The sequence below is a fragment of the Mobula hypostoma genome, chromosome 7 (assembly GCF_963921235.1).
Source record: "Mobula hypostoma chromosome 7, sMobHyp1.1, whole genome shotgun sequence".
Taxonomy (NCBI): Eukaryota; Metazoa; Chordata; class Chondrichthyes; order Myliobatiformes; family Myliobatidae; genus Mobula; species Mobula hypostoma.
In genome coordinates, this window is record NC_086103.1 from 34,649,239 (window position 1) to 34,670,225 (window position 20,987).

Below are 20,987 nucleotides of genomic sequence, written 5' to 3' on the forward strand. Positions count from 1 at the left end.
GGCAACATAACAGAACATCACTACGACTTTGTACTCAGGACTGTTTGTCAAAAAATTAGTTAATGTCAGTCATGATTCAGTTATCCAGTGTTTAAATAAGGCCTTCTGTACCCAAAATAGCAACACTGAACTGAATCACTGATTGGGACCCAGTGCCAACCCATTAAATTGAAAGAAAATGGTGTTGAACTTTTATGTGGAATTGAATCTTGTCATATTGAAAGGTTCCCCAAATTTAATTTTTGAATTAGCAAATATCAGATTGTATAGAAACCATTTGATTTGTACTTGTAGGGGGCAAGTTCCCATCCAGTTAAAACCTGAGCAGTAACCACATAGAGTATTGAAAATAATGTGTCAGTTCAGTGTCTACTTTTATTGGAGTCAGAAAAAAATTGTTTTAATGTATTGAAGATAATTTGTGTTTGTATCCATAGGATTTATCTTTAAATTTGCATGAATAACCTGCAACAAAATCTAAATTATTCTTACGAGACAAATCATTTTCTGTTGGGACATTAATAAATTGGTGATGCATTGAGTCCCTCAGACTTTATTTCCATTCAGATCTATCTTAGCTAATTTGCAACTTAGGTCTGTTTATTTGTATTAAGTTCCAACATACAATGATAATTATAATGCATACAATCAGTTTTAACTGTTGCAGCTATTATGTGCCGAATAGAACAGTATTATCCAGACTGTGTAATTTTTTACCAGTGCGATTGACTAGTAAGTGACCTCAGAATGATCTAACGACAAATTCAGGAGGAAGTAGGAGTGGTCAATAAATACCAGCCTCATCAATGAAGCCCATAGTTGGTGAAGGAAAAGAAATATAGAAAGTAAATATCAGATAAAACAGATTTGAACATGTCATAATACATATTTAAATCCTATAATTTATTCGTATACGAGCAAACAAATTCCAGTATTTCAGTTACATTATTCACACCTAATCCCTAAAAGTAGATTTAATAACCGTAATGACTAATAACAATGATCCCATTTTATTTCAGTAAAACGCGCCATTGAACCAGTATCAACTTCTGCATTCACAGTTTACAATCAATTATGCAAGATTGCCAGAATAACTATATCATTTTTAGAGGATCGCTCCAAACATTCCTTCCTGTATTTTCACTTGCAGGCATATCACCTCTATGAACCCTTATCCATGAATGTGTTAACCTCTTCGTGCTGATACTATCACCACTTGTCTGCTCAAATTCCTCAATCAACTAACTGATGACCTGCTCACCATCTACCCAACTTTATTCCCCGAAACGACCTGAGAAAAAAAATCTAAGATCCCTATACCCAACTAATCTAAGTTACCCGTATCTCTTTATACCCTGATATTGGGAAACTCTATTCTTGAGTTTGACTTATGCGCATTCATCTTAAATGCTACTTTGCAATTTATTCTGTTTACAGAACATTACTATATTTCTTCATTGTCAAGTTATTATCTCCAAATGCTATTTCAATCAGGGTTATTTTATTGATGAATACTCACTTGTTCAGCTACTATGCTGAGAAATATCTTAATGTACAACTATTTGTTTTGTAACTTTTCTCCATGTATTTGACACAAATGATGCATTTCCCATTTTATTTCAACTATGGGAATTATGATTCCATATGGAGGAATGGAGCAGGAATAATGTCTTTCAGAAATAGGAAACAGTATCAACTGCAATTGTTACCTCACAGCAAAATTACTCTCTTTGAAGAGAAACTAGAGAATGTTATTTTGTATGGGTTAATTTCACTTCATTTGATGGATTTTAAGTGAGTGTTATGTGCTCAAATGGAGTTTGTAATTATTACTGTTCTATTTAAAAAAGCTTAAATTTCAAAGGGGCCTACAGTTAAGTGGTCAAGTCTCTCCCTCTCATTTGTTTTCAGCTTTGGGAGCATAAGAACGTGACTACTTTTTTAAAGTAAACTGAATATAAGATCTGCTGAGTTTCAGCCACGCTAACTTCCCCTTAAGTGTTCTGGCATCTTCAGGAGCAGTGTTTTGCTGGTGATTGAGACAGATTTATACAGGGTGACCTCATGCTGTTGAGCTACATCAGGATAGTGCTAACACCCTCAGTCTGGTAGCTGGTATTAAAAGTGGCCAGCGATGAAATGGTAGGCAGCTGAGTAGCTGGCATGCTCCAATGATACATTTTTTAAATAGTAAAAATAACTTGACAAAGCATGTTCTCAAAAATTATAAGTGAACTAGTATAAAATTGAGGATCTTCTAGAAATCTAAATTGTGCGATATTCTGTTGGTCTGTGTGTTTTACACTTATCCCTGAGTATTCTGGTTGTATCACTACATTCTGGTTTCTTCAATATATGTCATTGCAATACAGAGTAAACCGGGAAAGTGATTGTTCATCTGTACCGCTGCAGATCAGTTGCTGGATTAATTTTCCTCATTGTTTTGATCATTATGTTCAGGTTTTCCTTTTTTATAAGACCTGATGTGACCTTTACTCGTACTTCCACATTTGAGTCTACAATCAAATCAAAAAGAAAACATTGTTATAAAGAATGAATGCTAACTGAACCCTTTCCAACATATTCCATGGATTGATACAGTGACATAGTATATAATTTCAGAATGGCATTATTTTATAAGACTTGTGGCAGGCAATATATGTTAACAAAGAAACACATTACTATGACAAAGAACTCCATTAGCAAAACATGCCACATGTCAAAGATGGTAAAGGAAACTTTGCACATATGGTCGTTCACAGAAACATCAGTTTTAATTCATTAAGCAGGAACCACAATTAGTGACCACATTATTATTAAAATACTGCAGAAAGTGGGACAACTGGAGGCAGAATTTATTTGATGGGACTTCCAGGAGTGCATTAGTCTGGAATTAACACCCTGGAAGATGGGTGAAAGTGGATAATGTACTCTGGAGGAAGATGGTGTATTGTAAGGAATGAAGCCAATGGCCAGGTTTGAGCAAGTGTGGAATTTGAAGGATCCTGAACAATCAAAACACACATCAACCCTTGCCATGGCTTTGGCTATAAATAGTTCCCAAACCACAGAAAGCAATAAAGAAAATAATAAATTAAAAATTAAATGGGGATCATAGAGTCCTGGTTCGTCCCCTAGCTTCGTCCCTCCATGTTTCCCTCACTCTGCTCTGACCGTTATCTCTGGCTGGCATTCCATTTCCCACCCTCCTCATGTAACAGGATGTCATCAATCTGTTAGATCAGGATGACACCACTGACATTAACGCTGCAGCTGAAAGGGAGAAACACCAAGTCTATATGCTGATGGAATTCCACAGAGTGTGTGAGAACCTGTTGCTGAAGGTTAATTTTAAAGTATCATGTCAAAGAGGAGTCCAATCGTAGAATGAAGCTGAAGAGAGCCTTCAAGGGAAGACAATAGAATAATTGAGCTGTAGTAAGGAGGAAGGGGACAAGGACACCAGTCATTGTTGCAGTGATTGGTGTTTTAAAATGCTCCACATTCTGTGACAGCTGAGAACTGTGGAAATTATAATGAGAATTACAATGAGAGAACAGGCATTCATGGAGACGGGATGAGGAAACTAAGATTTTCAGGGAGGAGAGAGGCTAATGTTTGAGATAAATTTGCAATAATTTTGCGATAAATTTTTTGGAAGGAGGAGTGACAGTTTGCAAACATAATGAAAATGGGCACTGATAATGTGGCAGCTTCTCATTCAACTCCCAGATAACCTACACATTGTCCTGTTGAACTGCCTGATACCAAGTCATAAGTGAATATTTTTGCAATTGAAGAGAGTGACAACTGTGAAACGGTGGGAATAGGACCTGTTATACTGCAGGATGGGAGGCCTGTGGTGTATGGATCATGAGCACTTCCGGACTGTCAATGCCGATATGCTCAAATCGAGAAGGAATTACTCGCCATAGTTTATGGGTGTGAGAAGTTCCACCAATATGTATATGGCAAAGAAATCCAGGTTGAGAGTGATCACAGATCACTTGAGAGCATCTTCAAAAAGCCACTCCACCAAGCTCCTATGAGGCTGCAAAGGATGCTTCTCAGGCTACAGAGGTACACTCTCACAGTCACCTATAAGCCAGGAAAAGAACTGTACGTTGCTGATGCTTTGAGCCGTGCTCGCCTCAAAGAGCAAAAGGAAGAGTTGCTAGGAAGAGAGCTGGAGGTCAACTGGGTTACACCTCAGCTACCCATCTCTGAGGAGAAGTTGAACATCTTCAGGAAAGCGACTGCAGATGATCGTGAAATGCAAATGCTAAGAGACATTACAATGAATGGATGGCCAACAGAAAGAAAAGATGTTCCAAAAAAAATGCAGAAATACTGTACATTTAAAGAGGAAATCAGCTATGCATCAGGACTAATGTTCAAAACGGCAAAACTCATCATACCAAACCAAATGAGACAGGAAATGCTCAAAAGAATTCATGAGTCACACCTGGGGATAGTGAAATGTAAAGAAAGAGCTAGGGACATTCTCTATTGGCCAGGCATGTCAACTCAGATAGAGGACATTGTGTCTCAGTGTGCTGTCTGTAATGAAAACAAAAACAGCAATCTAAGAGAGCCTCTGCTTCCCATCCACTACCAGGAAGACCATGGGAGAAGATTGGCACAGATCTCTTTCACTACAATGGTGCAGAATATCTGCTTTGTGTGGACTACTATTCAAAATATCTAGAGATCACCAAGTTAAGTTTCACATCCAGTCGAGGTGTCATTACCACAATGAAATCGACATTCGCAAGACATGGTATTCCAGATATTGTCGTTAGTGACAATGGTCCACAATGTGCCAGTGGTGAGTTCAGAGGGTTCTCAGAAAGCTGGGAATTTCAACATGTTACCAGTCCAAGGCACGCTCAGTCTGATGGACAAGCAGCGAGAACTGTACAAACTGTCAAGAACATGCTCAAGAAGGCACAAAGCAGCAACGGTGACCCTTACATTGCTCTGCTTGAATACTGCAACATACCGATTGAGGGTGTGGGGTTCTCTCCTGCGCAGTTGTTGATGGAACGTCGTCTGAAGTCCAAACTGCCAACATCCACAACTCTACTGACTCCTGAAGGTAATGCTCACGTACATGACAAGCAAATAAAGCAAAAGAGCTACTATGACAGACATACAAGACAGTTGCCAGATCTGCATACAGGTGAAAATGTCAGAGTACAGAGAGGAGGCACTTGGCAACCAGCTGTGCTTGTGAACAGACATCAGCAACCAAGATCCTTCATAGTTCACACGCTGGATGGAAGAGTCTACAGGAGGAACAGGAAGCATCTGCTGAAGACAGGCGAGAGGGAGTTTCCATGTACAGATGCACAGGACATTTCCACAGATACAGACATGAAAACAGACGACACCAAGAGTGATGCAGACTACAAAGACACAGAGGTCACTGGAGAGACTGACATTGATGAAGGACAAGCACAGTCACAGTTGTATCACACACGGTCTGGGAGACAAGTCAAACTTCCAGCTAGATACAGAGACTAGACAGTCTCACACAGTTTGAGGCAAAATCACACATGACATAAGTTCCAAGGTGTGAAATAAAAGGTTTATTAGTCTATGTTAGTAAAAGAAAATACACTACTGTTAGTATTGTACAATACAATGCAGAATACAGTACAAGAAGTTAAGATTTTGTTTAGTTTATGTTATGGTTGTTGCACTGTAAGAAGGGCATACCTAGAGGCATTGTTTTGGTAATTCACTGTGTTGTAAAAAGAAAAAAAATATTGAGAAGGGGGATGTAATGTATTTTGTGAGTATTCATAGTGTCAGAGTGCGTATGACATCAGGACATAGAGAAGTAAAAATGGAAGTCTGTTGAATAAACATGGTTATTCAATCTACAGCGGTGTCCAAGTCACATCAATATTACAGTAAGAGATTTAAAAGTGGGAGGTGGAGGGGGAGATCCAAAAGAGCAGGTTGACAGATGTTGATTAGTTAGGGTGTCAAAGGTTGCGGGAAGAAGGTGGGAGAGTGGGGTTGAGAGGGATGATAAATCAGCCAAAATAGAATGGCAGAGCGGATTTGACAGGCAAAATAGTCAAAATTGCTCCTATGTCTTATGGTCTTATGGTCTAAATCAACTCTTGTTATTTTAACTTTAAAAGTAAAGATAGATTGTTTCTTAATATCTTGTTAGAGTCACCTTGTAACATTTGGTGCATTGAAATTATTATACCAATGTACTGTAAACTGTTTGGAGCAGAGAACTGAGAGAAAAATAGAAACTATTATTACAACTTACCCCTTTACATTTTGCATCTGTTCAAAGGTGTCTGGGAGAGGGATTTTGAATGTTTCAGGCAGCAACAAAACAAGAAGTCCTAAGAATGCTGTAAGAATTCCCATTAGAGTAAAAGGCAAAAACTTATCATAAACACCTGTGAAAATACAGAAATATTTTTTAATAATATGAACACGTGTACATCCACACAGAACAATGGACTCAGCTTACCTCACCACATGTTGTCAATAAACACCCTTAATGCAGGCACTTTAATTTTCAAGTTAGTATTTAACCCTTGCAATATATTCCATAAAAAAGGGCAGTTTGTTTCCAATGAGCAACTGGAAAATTCATCTGAAATTTACTAACTGGCTCAAATCCACAGACTCTCATTTCGCCATAAAGTGCAGAAGGCCTTACAGCAAGTTATACAGGACAGTAACGAGAGTCCTAGATGAGGATGGCTTAGACCCAAATGCTGGAGTATCTGAGGCTAGGATTGAGACACGGTATCAAACTGGATCGAGAATCTGAGCACAGAGCAAACACTAGATGAAATCATGAGTTGGCTTATAATTGAGCACCGAACCTTAGTTCAGGTGCCCTTTAAACGCTTAATCCTTGGTGCCCAAAACACGATTGCCAATTAGCAGGACCATCCTGAATCTTTAAAGGGGCCGTGCCAACTATCCATACTCTGGGGAGTTAAAGCGTCCAAACCTCGGAAGCTGGTGTGGATGGGTGCATGTCATAACAGGACCTCTTCCCCTATGCTGCCTCCTGACGGATCTAGCTGCTCTGATAGATAAAGATTGTAGTCATGGATGAGAGCCTGATCCAAAATGTCTCTTTCAGACATCCAGCACCTCTCCTCTGATCCAAATCCCTCCCAGTCCATGAGATATTGCCGAACACCTCAAAAAGTATGTGAGTCCAAAGTTCCTCTCTCAGTGAAAACCTGTCCCCCCATCAACAAACCTAGGTGGTGGCAGAGCTGATGGTATTGGGGCTAACAGCTGGTGTTCATAGGCTTTAACTTGGAAGTGTGGAAAGTGGGATTGATCTTGAGGGTTTTCAGAATCTGCAAGGTATAAGCCACCAGGTTCACTTTCCTGAGAATCCTGAAGGGTCCAATGAACTTGGGTGCCAATTTCCTGGACTGCACTTGGAGAGGCAAACCCTGATTCAACACCAGACCAGTTGCCTAGGCTGCAAAACTGGTCACTGTCTTCTCTTGTGGTTAGCTTTTATCTTAGCCTTCCAGGTAGAAGCTAACAAAATCTCCCTGGCCCTAGTGCATCTCTCCTTGCAATGCTGGATGAGCTGTTTGGCTGCAGGAACCACAACCTCTGCCTCCTGCTCAGGGAAGAGTGGCAGAGAGTACCCAGATTGGCATTTGAAAGGAGACATCCCATGTGCCGAATGCCATGAAGTGTTTTCGGTGACCTCTGCCCACATCAAATGGTCTCACCACTCGTACGGTATTTTAGAGGACAGGCATCTTATGGTACATTGCATTACTTGATTCATCCTCTCTGCCTGGCCATAGGACTGTGAGTGAAACCCAGGGGAAAGACTCGCTGTTGTCCCAATCAGTTTGCAAAATACCCTCTAGAAGCATGATGCAAATTGTGGACCGCGATCCGACGTAACGCCCACTGGGTAACCATGGATCCTGAAGGCCTGCTGCAGGACAGTCTTGGCTGTCTCCACCCACAGATAGAAGTCTGTCCAAAGTGATGAATTTGCAGGCCCTTGAAAAACAATCCTCAGTTTCCATGGTAATGGTCTTCTCTGTGGAAGGATGAAGACCCATGACAAAGTCCATGGGGATGTGAGCCCATGGTGGAGGAATCATTGATATTGGGTGTCACACCAGCTATTCATACTCTAGGGAGTTAGAGCATCTAATCCTCAGAAGCTGGCACGGATGGATCATGTCATAACACAGTACCATGATTTCAGATATTATGTGTGTTATTACACAATGGCCAATATGCTACGATGACTTTATTCAGTGTCTACTGATGTCATCTGTGCAGAGTAGCAACATCCATAACAGCAGAAATTGTTTCTCCTTGCCTATATTTCCACAATGAGAAACAGAAGTGAACATTAAAAAAAAGCAGTAGCAAGAGTAGATCACATGCCTTCTGAGGGTGGCCTACTAATCTACCAAGTAGTGCTTGACATTGTCACTTCCACTTCCATGTCCTTTCACTGTCTCAACACCAACAGTTCAATTGACTTCAACCTTGAATATACTCATTGGCTGAGCAGCCATGGCCTATTAAAAAGGAAAACTCCAAACATTCAAGATCTTCTAAGTGAAGAAAACTCTTCTCAGTCCAATATAGTTGATCGCATGTCTAAGACTATGATCCTTAATTCTAGCAATCTTCAGCTAGGGAAATTGTTTTTCATTTTTTAAAATTAAGAGAATATATTTACATACTAGTTGATAATACATCATAATGAGCTCTCAAACCAGTGAACTCTTATTGCATCCACTCCCAGAGAAATCTATTCTTTATTGAGTTTTGAGACCTAATGAATCTCAATTTCACTCCATTATTTCAGAAAAAGTTTTCTGTCTGCAAACAAATCCACTTTCCCTGTTTATATCTGATTCCTTGCTTTTCTGTCAACACCTCAGCAAGACACTTCAGATAGTAATTTCTCAAAATCCACTTAACATTCAATAATTTATTTGGTCAGCTGTTTGTTACAGCCTTAAAATACTGAAATTTGTTTTGATTTTGGTACTTTTAATGTTGCTGGAAGATATTCTTTACTAACAATGATCATTTTAGACCTTTTCAGAACTTTCATGGGAACTTTGTTTTCTTCAATTTTCATCTATTTTCTGTTAACAAAAACAAAAGGGAGTAATTCATCTTTGAAGATGTATACAAAACGAAGCCAATGGATTAGGGGTGTTTGGAGTTTTGATTACTGGGGCTAGTTAAAACAAAAACTCTCCTGCTCCTTTGGAGCTGTGCAGATGGATCCAGCTGTTCTCGCCTCCTTCTAAGATAACTAAAGTTGTGGAAATCCAGACAATCTTCAGTGAAAAGGAGGCATGTCACCACTATATATAAAGAAAATCAGGGTCCAGACCCAAAGTCTGAGAGGACTATCTGTCCTTGCCTGTGATAAAATGCTTCTTCTTCTTCTTCGGTTGTCCATTGACGGCTTTTCATCACTAACAGTGAAGGCAAGTAGAGTAGCTGGGACACTGGTACTCCATTGACAAACCACTTCTGTCTTGGTGGTAAAATTTCCCCCGCCATCCAAAGGTAGAACATTCCTATGAAATGGTTCATAAGCCGAATGTCGTAAAGTGAAGAAGCAATTACCATTCAGTTATATGGGACAAATTTGTGAGCGTTCGCAGACCCAAAAAATAAACTACCAAATCATGCCAAATAACACATAAAACCTAAAATAACAGTAACATATAGTAAAAGCAGGAATTATATGATAAATACACAGCCTATATAAAGTAGAAGTACTTTTCTACGATCAATGCTGCACTCTCCACCGTAGCGAAAATCTCACGCAAGCGCTTTTGGCAGAAACACAATGCAAGCGCTCTCGGCAGAAACACTCTCTCTCATAACCTTAAAGCTATGAAGCTACCAAATCATACCAAATAACGCATAAAAATACACAGCCTATATAAAGTAGAAATAATGTATGTACAGTGTAGTATCACTTACCGGAATCGTGAAGACAGCACCAAGCACACTGATGACAGCGTGTTAGGCTGAGTTGTTGGAGGTTGGGGTCCACTGCACCACCCCAACCTCCAGGCCGCCGATCGATACCGATCTGCGAAGCACGCAGGTGTACAGCGGTAGCCGGGACGCACCCAGCACATCTTTAAGAATAAAGCCGAAATAAACAAGCTAATTAATTAGATGCTGCCAAATCGCCTCTGATCTGGGCTGCCATTTACGTGCTGGGTGGCACCTAATTAATTAGCTTGTTTATTTGGGCTTTTCTCTTAAAGATGTGCTGGGTGCGTTCCAGCTACCGCTGCATGCTTCGCAGCAATGTATCGGTCCGCGGCCTGGAGGTTGGGGTGGTGGGACACTTCTTTTTAAATCTATGAACAGTAGATAATTTCAAACAATTTTCTTACCAAGATGAAAAACATAAGGTGAGACAATGCTGCCTATCCTGCTGGCCATTGAACTGACTCCAACACCCATATTTCTTACTGCTGTTGGGTACAGCTCAGCTGTGTAGACGTAGATCATGGAGAAGCCACATGTAGTTGCAAGTTTTCCACTCATCACCAGTGCCGTGGTAAGTCCTGAAATATATAAATAATCCAGAAATAATCAGGCAGATCGGTTCCTAAACTCCTGTCTGTACCTCCTGCCATGTGCTTGTTACACAGGAAGATTTTCTGCAAACATGCCTCTGACCTATTCATAGAGTAATGCAACACAGAAACAAGTCCTTCAGCCCAGCTGGTGCATGCCAACCAGTCCCAGCTGACAGCATTCAGCTCAACCCCCTAAGGCCTCCCCTCCATGTACCTATCCAAAATACCTCTTAAGTGTTGCACCTGTACTTGTCTCAATCACTTCCTCTGGCAGCTCATTCCAGGTACTCACTGCCTCTGTGTGAAGAAGTTACTTCTCACACTTCTTTTAAATTTCTACCCTTTTCTATCTGTGTTTTGGGCTCTCCAGCCCTGGGGAAAAGACTGACCATCCACCTTATCCATACCCCTCACGATTTTATAAACTTTTATGAGGTCACTGCTCATTCTCCTGCTGTCAAAAGAATAAAGATCTAGTGTAGCCAACCTCTGCTTGTAACCCAAGCTGTATCCTTATAATCTAGCCAGCATCCCTGTATATCACTTCTGTACTCTCTCCAGTTTGAATTTTTTTCCTGTAACAGGATGACCAAAATTGCACACAATTCTCCAACTGGGGCCACACCACAAATTTACTTTATAACTGCAACATAATGTCCCACTCCTAAGCTCATTACCCTGATTGATGAAGGTCAGCATGCTAACTGCCTTCTTCGCCACAGTTTATTCGCACAAACTGTGGATTTGTACTCCTCACAGGTTGCTCTGTTCCACAGCACTCGTCAGAAACTACCATTCACTCTATAAACACTAGCCTAGTTTGACTGTCCAATGTGCATAACATCACACTGAAGGTGAAAGTTAATATCATTAAAGTAAATACAATGTGCGCTTCCTTCTTTTTCCTTACCAGAGCTTCAATATCTCTCATCATGGATTTTTTTGTTGTTTTTCACACAAGTAAACTCTAGATAAAAATCCCAGGAGAGCATCAGCTTCAAACCGCCCTGCCTATCACCATCAACTACTCCATGGTCAATCACTTAGATCACTCTTCTTCCTCATTGTGATGTTTGTTCTGAATAACAACTGAACCTCCTGACCATGTCTGCTTGTTTTTTTTATCCATTGAGTTGTTGCCACATCATTGACTGATTAGATAGTCCTGATAAGTGTAACTAATAAAGTGGCCACAATGCGTACCTTGTTCTTACGTTGCAGGCAATGTTGAATTGACTCACAGGTATGTGCCAACAGCATTGGATGATGAAGTCGGTTTGGGACAACTGGAAGAAGTGAGGTGTTGGATAGATTTAGTTCACAACATAAGGTAACCATATCCCGTGGGTGTTAGTTCCATGGTATTAATTAAGGTAAGCTTCATCTGTACCTCCAAGAGGACCACAACATTGTCAAAGGGTTTGGAGGCTTGTGTGCCTCAATGATCCAGAGAGCTATGTTGGCTGAAGTCAGGGCTTTGTGCATAAATCTTGTTAGGATCACACTTGCTAAACAGGTCAAAGGGTGGAGACCAGAATGAGAGTAGTCCACTGGTTCTCCAGGTTTGGACGTTCTGCTCAGGGCCAGCAACACTGACCAGATAAAAAAATATTACAGAAACAGCAATGAAGAATCCTATATCTGTGTGCAAGGGTATTCCGGAGTCTCCACCTGGGATTTGCGTGACTGACAGTAGTGAAAACTGAAAAGAAGCTATTGGCAAGATGACAGATGCCCAGCACACCGCCAAGACCAAGACCAAGCTTGGTTTTTGTGATGTATGACCCATGTACAAAATTGGCACGCTAGTATAAATAACTGCAGAAATACGTTGATACAACCTGCATATACTGGGTGTCAGTGAAAGCAGATGGACAGGGTCTGGCAGACTAAAGACAGCAACCAGTGAAACAGTTTTATACTCAGGAAAGGAAAATGGTCAGGAAAATGGTGGTGTAGTTGTCATTTTGAAGAAAGACTTTGAGAAGTGCTTGATGGAGTGGAAACCAATCAGTAGTAGGCTGATAAGAGTCAGGCTGAGAGGGAAGCAAGTGATCCAGTGCTGTGCTCCAGAACAACAGTGACATTGAAGAAAAGGGTGTCTTCTATGAACAACTGCAATTGGAGATAGAGTTAACACTATGCCATGACTTAATCATATTCATGGGAAATCTAAATGCCAAAGTGGGAAATAACAACTCACATTTCACTAGGGTCATGGGCATGCATGGATGTGGAACAAGGGTGAAAGAATGGCAGAATCCTCTGCCATGAACAATCTGGTCATAGGAGGGATCCATGTTCCACACCATGAAATTCACAACCTACATGGTGATCACATCAATGGATGTGAGAAGAACCAGCTTGACCATTTAATGACCAATGGCATGTGAAGACAATCCTGGCAGGATGTAATAGTGAAGTAAGCAGCGTATTGTATACAGGAAGTGATCACCACATTGTTGTCGCAGTGATGAAACTCAGGTTGAGAAGCACTGGGACCACATGTACAAAGATGTTTTGATGTTGAAAGCTCAAGGATACCAGTGAGGGATCTCCCTTCACCATTCAGCTTAAGAACAGATTTCCAGGCTTTGCAAGACCTTGACGAGGATGTGTCAGTAGACAAGATTGACAAAATGTGGAAATGGATTGCCTTAGTCTTCAAGGCGAGTAGTAAGGCGTGTCTAGGATACAGAGCTGAAAAGAAGAAATGGGTACAGAAGGAAACATGGTCAGCCTTAGAATAAAGATGGAAAATTAAGAAGAAAGTGTTTCATGCAAAGTTAACACGAATTAAGGTGTAACTTCAATTAGCATTCGCTTAAGCTAACAAGAAAGTGAAGAGATTTGGAAGAAGGACTAAGAGAGTTTACATAGAAGACCTTGTAGAGGATGCTGAAGCAGCAGCCAATGGAGGTGATCAGGGAAATATATACAAGGTTTCAAAATTGGTATGAGGGAAGTTCCAGGGCAGATCTAGTGGTCCTGTGAGAGATAAGAATGGTCTCCTTTTGACATCTGAGAAAAACCAAAGAACAATGGACAGAGTAGTTCATAGAATTACTGAATAAACCACCATCAAATGAAGAACCTGACATACAAGAGGCAGCAGAAGACTTCGACAGGTCCATACAAGAAAGAAGAGATCGTTGCTGTGATTAAACCATCAAAAAACAGCAAAACTCCAGGATGTGACAGGTCATATGCTGAACAAAGGGAGTTATTGTTAGGATTCCCAAGAAAGGAGCACTAAGTGATTGCAACACTGGTGTGGCGTCACACTTTTGTCAATGCCCAGCAAGTCATTGTCCAATGGATTACAGATGTCTTCAAAGTGTGCAAGGGGAAAGAGCAACTGGCTTCAGGAGAAACAGAGCCTGTGTCAACCAGATCTTCATACTGCGTAGCATCACACAGTGGCAGAGACAACTGTAGGTGAATTTCTTTCTTTTTAAATCTTTTTATTGAATAAGTATACAAAAAGGTAAGCCATATAGGCACTAATACACTGTTAAAATATAATAAAATTACAGAAGATATTAATACAAAAAAAATGATACTAACAATGTAATTTAAACATAACGTACCAAGGTAACATGATAGTATACTAATTTTTATATATATATCAATAGAGAAAAGGAAAAAAAAAACCCAAAAAAAAACCCACCGTGCAACTAACTAAAAGCAAAGCAAAGCAATGGGCTAACTTGAAACCAAACAGAGTTAAAAAACTTAAAATCACGTCCTCAATCCCGACCTCCATTACAAACAGTAAAAAAAACAAGAAGGGTATATATTACATTAAATGAAAATATTGAATAAAAGATCTCCAGATCTGTTCAAATTTAAATGAGGAGTCATAAAGATTGCTTCTAATTTTCTCCAAATTCAAGCATAATATCGTCTGAGAAAACCAAAAAAAGGTAGATGGAGCATTGAGCTCTTTCCAATGTTGTAAGATACATCTTTTCACCATTAAAGTAAGAAATGTAATCATTCTACGGGCTGAAGGGGAAAGATTACTGGAAATTTTAGGTAGTCCAAAGATAGCAGTAATAGGGTGAGGAGAGATATCTATATTCAATACCTTGGAGATAATATTAAAAATGTCTCTCCAAAAAGTTTCCAGAGTAGGGCAAGACCAAAACATATGAGTTAAAGAGGCTATCTGCCCCGGACATCTATCACAAAAAGGATTAATATGAGAATAAAAGCGCACAAATTTATCTTTGGACATATGTGCTCTATGAACAACTTTAAATTGAATTAGGGAATGTTTAGCACAGATAGAGGAAGTATTGACTAATAGTAAAATCTGCCCCCAGTCATCCACAGAAATGATAAACCCCAATTCCTGTTCCCAATCTACCCTAATCTTATCAAATGGAGCTTTCCTAAGTTTCATAATAATATTATAAATCATAGCCGATGCACCTTTCTGACATGGATTAAGGTTAATTATAGTATCTAAAATGTATGTAGGAGGAAGCATTGGAAAGGAAGAAAGTATAGTACTTAGGAAATTTCTAACTTGTAAATATCTAAAAAAATGTATTCTTGATAAGTTATATTTATTAGATAATTGTTCAAAAGACATAAGGGAACCATCTAAAAATAAATCCAAAAACGGTGAAATACCCTTAGTCTTCCAAATTTGAAAAGCACGATCCGTAAAAGAGGGAGGAAAAAATATGTTACCTAAAATAGGAATCGCTAACCCAAATTGATTAAGATCAAAAAACTTTCTGAATTGAAACCAAATACGTAAGGTATATTTAACTATCGGGTTAGACACCTGTTTAAGGCGTTTCAAATCAAAAGGAAGAGAGGAACCTAAAATAGAGCCAAGTGTATAACCCTGAACAGATTGTAATTCCAATGCTACCCATTTAGGAATGGATAGTATATCCTGGTGAAGTAACCAGAATTTCATATGTTGAATATTAATTGCCCAATAATAAAATCTAAAATTAGGTAATGCTAAGCCTCCATCTCTCTTAGCTTTCTGTAAATGTATTTTACCCAGTCTCGGGTTTTTATTTTGCCAAATAAATGAAGAAATTTTAGAGTCGACTTTGTCAAAAAAAGATTTTGGAACAAAGATTGGTAATGCTTGAAATATATATAACAATTTTGGCAAAAAAAACATCTTAACTGCATTAATACGACCAATCAAAGTTAAATATAAAGGAAACCATTTAGATGAAAGTTGAATAATATGGTCTATTAATGGTAAAAAGTTAATCTTAAATAAATCTTTGTATTTACAAGTAATTTTAATCCCAAAATATGAAAAATAATTATTAATCAATTTAAATGGAAAGTTATGATATAAGGGAAGTTGTTTATTAATCGGGAAAAGTTCAACTGTAGGGGAATTTCATGGACTTTGAAAAGGCTTTTCATAGCATCCACAGGGAGAGTCTCTGGCATATCCTCAGATCGTACGAGATCCCTTCTAAAGCTGTCCATCTTATCCAGAGTTTCTGTGCTAATTTCACCTGCACAGTAGGGTGTCACGGTCCAGATCGGGGTCCCTTTAAATTTAGCTTGTTTATGTTACGATCCAGACCATTGATTCCCTGTTTTCCCGTGTTCCTCAACTTTGGTGATTAGAGGCCATTAACACTCGGCTGAACCGGTAGTTTATAGTCTCCGGCTTTCAGCCGTTTGGTGCGAGAGCGTTTGCAAAGTCACCAAGGTACGGCGTGCTGATGTCATCTGGCCGGAGGAAACTTAGTCTCCGCCCGAAGCGAGTGCCGTTAATTCGCCTTTCCTCACCGGAGCAACCTTGTCAAGTTACCTCGCCAAAGCGAGCCTGCAAAGTTTCCTTACTGAGGTGGGTCCGTCAGTTAACCCGCCGGAGAGAATCAAGAGCCGCTGTCTATTGTTCCCGGGCCAAGTCGAGAGCTCGGCACTACCCGGAGGTTCCAAGCACCACGTCCTGGCTCTGGTGGCATCCAAGTACCACGTCCACGTCCTGGCTCTGGTGGCGTCCAAGTACCACGTCCATGTCCTGGCCCTGGCGGTGTCCAAGTACCATGTCCAAGTCCTGGCCCTGGCAGCTTGTGATTCCTGTCCTACCCCCTTGCCTGAATCCCTTCTCTGCCCCTCTCACCTCTAGCCCTTGTCTGCAGCCCCTGCCTGCACTTCCATCTAGTTCCATCACTGGAGCTAGATAGGTACTGTCTGGTATTCATTTGTGTTTGTCTTGTCTTGTCTTGTCCTTGCCTCCATGGGGTAAGACAGGCAGTCTTGCCGTTGCCCCGCAGGGAGTCATGTCTTGTCTTGTCTTGTCCTGTCCTCACCTCCGTGGGGTAAGTCAGGCCATCTTGCCGTTGCCCCGCGGAGGTTCATGAGTCCCGGCCGTATGTCCTGTACCCAAGGAGGGGTCCCGGCTCTCTGTTCTGTGTATGAGTCCTGACCCTATGTCCTGTTCCCAAAGAGGGGTCCCAGCTCTCTGTTCTGTGTATGTGTCCACGGTTCCATGTACCTGCTCTCCTGAGACCGAGGCTCTGTTTTCCATGTCCCTCTTCTCCCTAGCCCATGTCATGTCCATGCCTGGTTCTGGGGTCCGAGCCTGAGGCAAGACCCAGGTACTGGGTCCTTGCCCAGTCTCGGGCTCGGAGTCCATACCCTAGCCTCTTCATGTCTCCTCTAGTTCTGGGAGCCGATTCCGAGTCCAAGCCCAGACCTTTGGTCCCAGCCTAGTCGTAGTCCTGAGTCCTTATCCTGTTTGCTTTTCCTGCTTCTGTCTGGCTTTCCTGGTATCGTACAATAAACTAAACCTAAGTAACCTCACAAGATGTGTCTTGCATTTGGGTCCACCCTTGCTCCCAATGCCCCGCCATTGAGACATAGGGGGACTGCAAATGAGCTTTGAAAGCAAGACAGGACTCAGGCAAGGCTGTGTGATGTTGGTGATGCTGATGCTGGAGATTGACTGGGTTATGAGGCAAACAATGAAAGATAAGCAGAGATGCTTTAGAAGACCTTCACTTTGTGGAAGACCTTATCACACACACGCCAGAAAGAGAAAACTCAGCACCTATGTACCCTTGGTGGATAGGCCAGACACAGAACCAGCCAGATAAAGACTGAGACCATGACCCTCAATGTAGAGGCTCCTCCTGCGGTCAAGGAATATGGCGTCGATTTCTCCAGCACCGGCAGATTCACCTACCTGGGCAGCGTCATTCGGCAGGACTGTGGGACCAAAAACAACATCCGGAGCAGACTCAGCAAAGCTAAGTCCGGATAAATATTTGTTACATTTTAACTCATTCATATAATCTGTAAATTATTTTGTCTTAAACCACACTAGCTGTGGTATCTCATCAGGAAACATGGATGCATTCCGTTCTGATGCAAAACTAAATTGTTAATGGATACCAGAATAGCCATGTCCCTATCACTGATCCCTGGGTAATGGGTCACAATTGATCACATAGGATATTTAATTGTCCATTTAACTTGCTCCTTGTTGCTTGTAAATTAGCCACCTTCCTAACCAGATTAATAATTTACGTCAGTTCATGCAGTTTCAGCTGAGTTCAACTGTTCTTTGTAGTAGTAATCAGTAGATTTTTAATTAATATTTTAAGAATTGCAGGTTGCTGAAGAGCCTAGCATTTATTACCTTTTAGGTTTCTATACCATTATAAGAGATCAAAGTATCTAAATTGCAAGGGAGATTGGAAATGTAATGTTTTAGACATTTGACTTTGTACAATTGATCATGGGGGAAAATTTTGAATTAAAGATTAAAGTTTTTTTACTGAAAAGACTGACATGTTTTATTTTGTCTTGTGACTTCTGAAAACAGTGAAAAAGGTTTTTTGTGATATCATTTGGAGGAACGTTGTATCATTTTTTAATGTATGCATTTCTAACTGACAATAAACGAGGACTGAGTGTCCTCATAATCTGATCTAATAATCGAAATGAAGAGAAAGTGGGCCTTGAAACCTTCATTCTCTGACACTGTTGAAGGACAGTATCCTGTAATAATCAACTGAACTTTTGAAATGCTGCTCTAATTTGTTAAAAACTACTTTGTGTCAAAGTGTTTAAATTAAAATGAATGATTTTGTTTACAATTGATCTGGATCAGTTTCTAAAACACTAATTCAGTTAGTGACACACATCAAAAGTATAGATTAAATTCAGTGGAATGTATAATTAATTTCTCAGACCAGAAATAAGGGACATTTCTGATTTTTTAAGAAATATTCTTATAGAAATCACAATTGTGAAACTCTGCAATCTCTAATCTTTTAGTGCAAGCATAAGTTTTCTTTAACCATGTCCCTTTAAGTTTTCTTTTTTAAAAATCAGGGTTTGCTTGCAATCATTTCTAATCTCTTCCTCCGTTATCCATAAGACATAGGTTCAGAGTTAAGCTATTCAACTCATTGAGTCTGCTCCACCATTCCACCATGGCTGATCTATTATCCCTCTCAACCCCAGACTTCTGTCTTCTCTCAGTAATCTTTGACACCCTGTTTAATCAAGAACCTTTCAACGTCCTCTTTAAATATACTCAATGAGTTTGCATCCACTGCCATCCATGGCTAATTGTTGCAACACACATCAAAGTTGCTGGTGAACGCAGCAGGCCAGGCAGCATCTGTAGGAAGAGGTGCAGTCGACGTTTCAGGCCGAGACCCTTCATCAGGACTAACTGAAGGAAGAGTGAGTAAGGGATTTGAAAGTTGGAGGGGGAGGGGGAGATCCAAAATGATAGGAGAAGACAGGAGGGGGAGGGATAGAGCCAAGAGCTGGACAGGTCGTAGGGAAAAGGGGATACGAGAGGATCATGGGACAGGAGGTCCGGGAAGAAAGACAAGGTGGGGGGGGGGGGAACCCAGAGGATGGGCAAGAGGTACATTCAGAGGGACAGAGGGAGAAAAAGGAGAGTGAGAGAAAGAATGTGTGCATAAAATAAGTAACAGATGGGGTACGAGGGGGAGGTGGGGCCTTAGCGGAAGTTAGAGAAGTCGATGTTCATGCCATCAGGTTGGAGGCTACCCAGACGGAATATAAGGTGTTGTTCCTCCAACCTGAGTGTGGCTTCATCTTTACAGTAGAGGAGGCCGTGGATAGACATGTCAGAATGGGAATAGGATGTGGAATTAAAATGTGTGGCCACTGGGAGATCCTGCTTTCTCTGGCGGACAGAGCATAGATGTTCAGCAAAGCGGTCTCCCAGTCTGCGTCGGGTCTCGCCAATATATAAAAGGCCACATCGGGAGCATCGGACGCAATATATCACCCCAGTCAACTCATAGGTGAAGTGTTGCCTCACCTGGAAGGACTGTTCGGGGCCCTGAATGGTGGTAAGGGAGGAAGTGTAAGGGCATGTGTAGCACTTGTTCCACTTACACGGATAAGTGCCAGGAGGGAGATCAGTGGGGAGGGATGGGAGGGACGAATGGACAAGGGAGTTGTGTAGGGAGCGATCCCTGCGGAATGCGGGGCGGGGGGAGGGAAAGATGTGGTAGGGAGCGATCCCTGCGGAATGCAGAGAGAGGGGGGGAGGGAAAGACGCAACACTTCACCTGTGAGTCAACTGGGGTGATATACTGCGTCCGGTGCTCCTGATGTGGCCTTTTATATATTGGCGAGACCCGACGCAGACTGGGAGACCGCTTTGCTGAACATCTACGCTCTATCCGCCAGAGAAAGCAGGATCTCCCAGTGGCCACACATTTTAATTCCACATCCTATTCCCATTCTGACATGTCTATCCACGGCCTCCTCTACTGTAAAGATGAAGCCACACTCAGGTTGGAGGAATAACACCTTATATTCCGTCTGGGTAGCCTCCAACCTGATGGCATGAACATCGACTTCTCTAACTTCCGCTAAGGCCCCACTTCCCCCTCGTACCCCATCTGTTACTTATTTTATGCACACATTCTTTCTCTCACTCTCCTTTTTCTCCCTCTGTCCCTCTGAATGTACCTCTTGCCCATCCTCTGGGTCCCCCCCGCCGTCTTTCTTCCCGGACCGCCTGTCTCATGATCCTTTCGTATCCCCTCTTGCCTATCACCTGTCCAGCTCTCAGCTCTATCCCTCACCCTCCTGTCTTCTCCTATCATTTTGGATCTCCCCCTCTCCCTCCAACTTTCAAATCCCTTACTCACTCTTCCTTCAGTTAGTCCTGATGAAGGGTCTCGGCCTGAAACGTCGACTGCACCTCTTCCTACAGATGCTGCCTGGCCTGCTGCGTTCACCAGTAACTTTGATGTGTGTTGCTTGAATTTCCAGCATTTGCGGAATTCCTGTTGTTTATGGCTAATTGTTCTCTGTTTCAATTAATCAAACATTGATTGTTAATTAAGTGCTCAATACAGAATTCTATTAATCTTG

The 20,987-nt window shown here is 41.2% G+C and overlaps 1 protein-coding gene across 1 annotated transcript in view; it reads right to left on the bottom strand.

Moving 5' to 3' along the window:
* Window positions 1-670: 670 nt before the first annotated feature.
* The window catches only part of LOC134349230 (organic cation/carnitine transporter 2-like), a 91,143-nt gene continuing 70,826 nt past the window's right edge, over window positions 671-20,987 (bottom strand). Inside the window, exons 8-10 of the mRNA XM_063053242.1 lie at window positions 10,422-10,595; window positions 6,293-6,428; window positions 671-2,516 (exon numbers count right to left, since the gene is read on the bottom strand). Coding sequence (XP_062909312.1) covers window positions 2,426-2,516; window positions 6,293-6,428; window positions 10,422-10,595 — 401 coding nt within the window. The 3' untranslated portion in view covers window positions 671-2,425. The remainder of the gene's footprint in view (window positions 2,517-6,292; window positions 6,429-10,421; window positions 10,596-20,987) is intronic.